This window comes from Lepidothrix coronata, unplaced genomic scaffold (genome assembly GCF_001604755.1).
Source record: "Lepidothrix coronata isolate B3197 unplaced genomic scaffold, Lepidothrix_coronata-1.0 Scaffold137, whole genome shotgun sequence".
In the NCBI taxonomy this organism is placed as follows: Eukaryota; Metazoa; Chordata; class Aves; order Passeriformes; family Pipridae; genus Lepidothrix; species Lepidothrix coronata.
Window position 1 is genome coordinate 1,783,665 of NW_016690317.1, and position 5,965 is coordinate 1,789,629.

The following is a 5,965-nucleotide window of genomic DNA, read 5'->3' on the forward strand; positions in this document are numbered from 1 at the left end:
CAGATAACATCCCTCCAACAAACAGCTCAGGAGATTCAAAAAAAAAAAAAAAAAAAAAAAAAAAAAAAAAAAAGAAAAAGAAAAAGAGAAAGCTTCCTTTGTTGCACATTTCACCTCATGCACTATTATTAGCATTATATTTATTTTTTCTTTCTTTTTTTTTTTCCTTTTTTGCCATCCCCCAAGCTCCGTGGAGGGAGTACATCCTGAGCCTGCCTGCATGCATTCCCCCCCCCTTTTTATCCCCACTATATTGCACGAAAAAAAGTAAAATACTGTGTGTCTGGAGCCTCCATGAGAGAACCCGTTCTGCTTTTTCTGCTTTGAAGCCGTCACTCACATGCATTTGGCAGCTGTCGTATGGCTTAACCTTTTGCACCGACCCAAGCTCTTGGATTTGGTTGAGATTTTAGCTATGGTTGGGCTCGTTTTTTGTTTGTTCGGTTTTTTTTTTATTCGGTCTCTTTGATCTCTTTTACTACGGCATGTGAGGTGACTTTCTCCACCTTCTTGGTGGACACCAGTTTCTCCTCGAAGCTCTCCTCGTGCTCCTCCACCTTCTGGGTGACGGTCACCGACTTGGTGACGAACGTGGGCCCGCCATCCCCTCCTTCCCCCGTGATCTTCTCCACCTTTTTGGTCACCACGACCTTCTCCCCCTTGTCCTCGATGGGACTCACGTCCAGGCCGTTGGTGACGACTCCCTTGTCCTCCTCCTCCTTCTCCTTGGACTCCTCTTCCTTCTTGTCCTCCACCTCCCCGTTCACCGCGATGTCCTCTTTCCTGGACTCCTTCTCGGCCTCGGCGCTGACTTTCGTTACCTTTGTGATGGTGATGGTCTCCTCCACCACGGCCTTGGCATCCTTGACCGGGGAGGGGGCTTTCTCCGGGGAGGGAGCTTTCTCTGGGCTGTGGGGCTTCTCTGGGGAGCGGGGCTTCTCCGGGCTCACAGGCTTTTCGGGCGTGCGGGGCTTCTCCGGGCTCGCCGCCTTCTCGGGGGAGCGCGACTTCTCCGGCGTCAGCTTCTCCAGGGCCACCCCCTTCTCCACCTTCTCCGGGGTGGCAGCTTTCTCAGGGGTGGCAGCTTTCTCCGGGGAGGTTACCTTTGGGGTGGCAGGTTTCTCGGGGGACGCTGCTTTCTCCTCCTCCTTGGCTGCTTTCTCGGCTTTCTCCACCTTCGCTTCTTTCGCCGCTTCCGCGGGTTTTTCCTTCGGGGCGGCCTTGGCCGGCTCTGTTACGGGGGATTTAGGGGGGGATTTAGGGGGTGACTTTGAGGGAGGTGTTTTGACCTTCTCTGCCTTTGCTGCCACCTCTTCGGCCTTGCCCTTGGCCTCAGCTTCTTCCTCCTCTTCCTCGGCCTCCTCCCCTTCTTCCTTTTCCTCGATTTCTTCTTTTTCAGAACCACCTTCTTCCGCTGCGTCAGATTTTGCAGCTTCTTCTTCCTCCTCTGCTTCCTCTTCCTCCTTCTCTTCTTCCTCAGCTGCTTTCTCAGAAACAGCCTCTTCCTCTGCAGCTGCTTCTTCTGCCTTTTCTTCCTCCTGCTCTTCCTGCTGTGCCTTGGCTGCCATTTCTTCTGCCATGGCTGCCAGGGCATCTTCCATTTCGGACTTTTCATCCTCCACCTTCGTCTCTTCGATGATTTCTTCTACAAACTTGTGCTGGACCTTCAGCTTTGGCGGTTCAATTTTTGTTTTCTGGATTTTGGTGGATGCTATTGTGACAGATGGTTGTCTGTGTGTGAATATGGGACCGGTAATGCTTCCAGAGAAGGCACTGAATCTTGTCTCTTCACCCTCCAGTAGCTTCCTAAGGGGATCAGGAGGAGAAAAAAAACAAGAAAGTGAGCATAAAAACCCAACATAAGGGGCAGCTGTTGGAATAACTGCGGCTGCCCCACCCCTGGAAGTGTTTAAGGACAGGTTGGATGGGGCTTGGAGCAACCTGGGCTAGTGGAAGGTGTCCCTGCACTGGCAGGGGGGTGGAATAAGATGGTCTTTGAGATCCCTTCCAGCCCAAACCCTTTCATGACTCTCTAACATTTCCCTGCCAGCAGGATGGAGGCAGTTTGCACGTGGAACATGCTGGAACTGGCCAGCACAATCCACGGCTCACAGCCCCAGCCCAGCTTTCCTGGAGCCTGGCAAAAAGCTCCTTTAGCCTGGTTTGCACAGTGCAGGGGTAACACCTTCAGGGATCAGCTGGAATTCAGCCTTAAAGGTCGAAAAAATTAATGATGGCACAAATCAGCAGAATAACCAACTTCATGGGATGCATCACGACTTAGGCAAACAGGATTAGACCCAGCCAACAGACCCAAAGCAAACATCGTGGCTGAGCCCCTCAGAGCTGATTAGAGCCCATGTCCTGCTTCAGTAATTTGGGTGAATATGAGGGCTGGAGACTTTGGTTCAGCTAACTTTGGCAGCAGCCAGCTGTAGACCCTGCTGTCTGTGTGTCTGTCTGAACAACCTCGGGAATTTAAACAGAACTGGAGATGGTTGTGTTTTTTTGTTTGTTTTTACTTTTCTTCTGTTCAAATGCACATTTGTCATCTAAGCCCGTGACCCAGAAAGATCAGCAGCTCTCCGACGAGAGCTCTGAAGAGACACAAAGGAGACTAAAAAAACCTGCCAGGTGATGGCAACAGCAAGCAACGTTCGGCTGCAGATTAGAGCCGGTGCCTCTGAAGGAAAGTTGAGCAAGAAAAGCAAAAGTGTTTGTGACAGGCAGATTAGCACTCCCCGCTTGAAACCATGATCAAGCAAGTGCCCTGTCTCTCCCAGGCGATAAAAGGGAATTCAAGTGACAAGCACGGCTCGCTTGGCATATGCAAAGCAAACAGGGATTAAAAATAAACTCGTCTTTTGCTGCATCTTCTGTTTTTGCAGCCAAGGACAGAATGCGGCACAGGGGTGCCACTGCACTGAGTCACTGCCGTCCTGTGCCCACGGGGCTTGCTGGGAGCTTTGCCACTGATTAGCTGGTCCCTAATGACCTTCTGGGTTCTCACTGCTGCAATAATTTAGTCAAGCTCTAATTTCACTCGTGTTCACTGCAAGCAGATATTTCTTATCTGTGGTAAAGCTTCCCCCAGCCAGCAGCATCTGCAGTGCTATTAATATTCCAGACGTGTCTGCAACGGTCCTACTGTACCTGTATGCAGCAATTTCAATGTCCAGGGCCATCTTGACATTGAGGAGGTCCTGGTATTCCCTCAAGTGACGTGCCATTTCCCACTTCGTTCCTCTGAGCTCGTTTTCCAGCTGGTGAATCGTGTCCTGCAAGGGAGACGCAGAAAACCTCGGTGACACAGGCGTTCGCCTCCCGCGGGGACCGAGCGGGGCAAAGTTGGCGAAAGGGACTTTTCGAAACTCTCCCCGCCGCTCTGGGAGGCAGGGCCGGGATCGGAGCCGGACCCACCCGCTCCCGCCGCCCTCCCCAGCATCCTCCACCCCCGCTCCCGCATCCCTCGCCGCGGAGCCGGCGCCGCGCACCTCCCGCATCCCCCCCATCCCCGCACCCCCGGCGGGCTGGGGGCAGCCCGGGGCCGCCTCCCCGGTACCTGGTAGGTGGTGAGGTCGTTGTTGTGGCGCTCCTCGATGTCGCTGAGCTGCCGCTCCAGCGACTCCTTGGTGCCGCGCACCGACTCCAGCTCGATGCTCTTGGACTGCAGCTGGCGGCGGTACTCGGCGATCTCCTCCTTGGCGGAGCGGATCGCCTCCTTGTTCTGCTCGGCCGCCTCCGTGAGCTTGGCGTAGCGGCACTTGAACCACTCCTCGGCCTGGTGCATGTTGTGGTCGGACTGGCACTCCAGCTGGGCGCGGATCTCCTTCAGCGCCGTCGTCAGGTCGGTCTTCAGGTAGTCCTTCCTCTCCACGGTGGCGTGGGACGCCTGGAGCTGCGCCAGCAGCTCGGCCACCTCCTCCTCGTGGTTGCCCCGCAGGAAGGCCACCTCGTCCTGCAGCGACTGCACCTTCTTGTCCAGCTCCGCCCGCATCAGCGAGGCCTCCTCCATCTCCTTGCGCAGGGCGCGGATCGTCGCCTCCGTCTCGTCGCGCAGCCGCGCCTCATCCTCGAAGCGCTCCCGCAGGCGCTGGATGTCCTCCTCGATGTGCTCCGAGTCCAGCTGGATCTGCGCCTTCTCGTGGCTCACCTGCTCCAGGGCCCCGCGCAGCTCCCGCAGCTCCTGCTCGTAGGCGTCGCTCAGCTGAGCCCGCCCGGCGTGTTTCTGCCGCAGCGCCGCCAGCTCCGCCTCGATCTCCTTGTTCTGCTGCTCCAGGTAATGCACCTTCTCGATGTAGCCGGCGAAGCGGTCGTTGAGCCCCTGCAGCTGCTCCTTCTCGTTGGAGCGGCTCAGCTTGAGCTCGGCCGCGCCGTTGAGCAGCGAGGACTGGCTCACGTCCAGGCTGTCGGCGGAGCTCAGCACGGTGGAGCCGTAGGCGGCCCGCGGGCCCCCGAGGTTGGGGCGCTTGTAGGAGGAGGACACGGTGCTGCCCGAGCCCCGCGACCACGACTGCGAGCGGAAGCCGCTGGACGGGGAGGCGCTGGCGCGGCTGTAGGTGGCCCGGGTCTCGGTGACCCGGCGGTACGAGGGGTTGCCCAGGGGCTCCATGGTGTAGCTCATGGTGGGGGCGCTGGGGGCGGCGGTGCGGGGCTGCTCCGGCCGCCGCCGCCCCTTATAAAGCCCGGCCGGGCGGCTGCGGGGCGGCCCCGCACACGTGTGCGGGGGGCGGCTCCCCCCGGCCCGGCCCCGCGCCCGCCCCCCGCCCCGCCCCGGCTCCCCCGGCCCTTCCCATCGCTCGGCCCGGCTCCCCCTGCCCGGCCCCGGACGCCCCCCGATGCCCCTTCCCCACTGCCCCTTCCCTTGCTGCCCCCGCTCCTTTCCCCCCTTCCCCTTTCTCTTTTCCCACGGCTCCTCCCTCCCTATTGCCCTTCCCGTTCTCCCTTGGCCGCGCTCCCCCCACTCCCTCCTTTCTCCCTCCTGCTCCCCCCTTTCCCTTTCCCCTGTTCCTTCCCTCTTGCCCTGCTCCCTTTCCCCCCCTTCCCTAGGCCATCACCCTCTTTTTTTCCTTCCTTCCTTTCTTTCCTTCCTTCCTTCCTTCCTTCCTTCCTTTCTCTCCTCCTCTTCTTTCCTTCCCTCCCTCCTTTCTTTCTTCTTCCCTTTCTTTCCATTCTTCCCTTTCTTTTCTCCCTCGCCTTTCTATTATTTATTCTTGCTTTCCTTGCTTTCCTTTCTGTTCCGTATTTTCCGCCTTCCTTTCATTTCTTTTCCCTCTTTCCCCCTCTTTTCTCTCTCTTTTCCGCCCCCCAGCCCCCCCTTCCCGCAGCGGCCGTGGCGGAGCGGAGCGCGGGGGTCGCACAACAGGGTAGGGTCGAGGGTCGGGATTTTGGGATTGGGGGCCGGGATCTGGGATTGGGGACCGGGAACCGGCGGCTGCATCACCACGGACAGCTCCCGCCGGGAGCGCGGAGGGGGGGCGGGGGGACCGCCCTTACCGGGGGGGTTTTAAGGGGTTCCATCACTCAGAGGGACCCCAGGATGTGTGGGAAGGGTCCAGCCCCCCCTGTCCCCCCTTCCCCAGGCGGGGTCTGGCGTGTGAAGGTCGCGGCGGGCGGGGGGAGGCGGCGGCTCTGCGGCACCGGGCACTCCCCGCGCCGCTTTCGGGGGCTCTGCGGGAACAACGGGGGGAAGCCCTGGCAGGGCTGGAGCAGCGAGAGTTTGGAAGACACCCCCCAACCCACCCCCGGCATCCCAAATCCTTCATATCTTGATTCTTCTCCCCTTCTCCTCCTCGCTCTCTTTCCCTCCCACTCTCGGTTCTAACGCTTGGTGCATTGCTCAGGAATAAATTCGTCTTTGAAACCGTGTTAAAAAACGATGTTTACACGATCAAATGTACTTTGTATGGGCTGCGTTACCCTGCCTGGCCACCAGCCAGACTCTGAACTCCTCTTGGAGGGATTA

General features: G+C 58.2%; 1 protein-coding gene across 1 annotated transcript; it reads right to left on the reverse strand.

Moving 5' to 3' along the window:
* Positions 1-143: 143 nt before the first annotated feature.
* NEFM (neurofilament, medium polypeptide) lies at positions 144-4,646 on the reverse strand. Its single transcript, XM_017827341.1, has 3 exons — positions 3,563-4,646; positions 3,154-3,278; positions 144-1,806 (listed from the first exon to the last, which is right to left on the reverse strand). The coding sequence occupies exons 1-3, from the start codon at positions 4,622-4,624 to the stop codon at positions 453-455; spliced, it is 2,541 nt and encodes an 846-aa protein (XP_017682830.1). The 5' UTR covers positions 4,625-4,646; the 3' UTR covers positions 144-452.
* Positions 4,647-5,965: the final 1,319 nt, after the last annotated feature.

What these genes read in the sequence shown, in the direction of transcription:
- NEFM (XM_017827341.1), bottom strand. Translation starts at nt 4,624, where the DNA reads ATGAGCTACACCATGGAGCCCCTGGGCAACCCCTCGTACCGCCGGGTC. An exon ending in ACGACCTCACCACCTACCAG is followed by an intron (nt 3,279 to 3,562) that starts GTACCGGGGAGG and finishes TCTCCCTTGCAG; the next exon opens with GACACGATTCACCAGCTGGA. An exon ending in ATTGAAATTGCTGCATACAG is followed by an intron (nt 1,807 to 3,153) that starts GTACAGTAGGAC and finishes TGATCCCCTTAG; the next exon opens with GAAGCTACTGGAGGGTGAAG.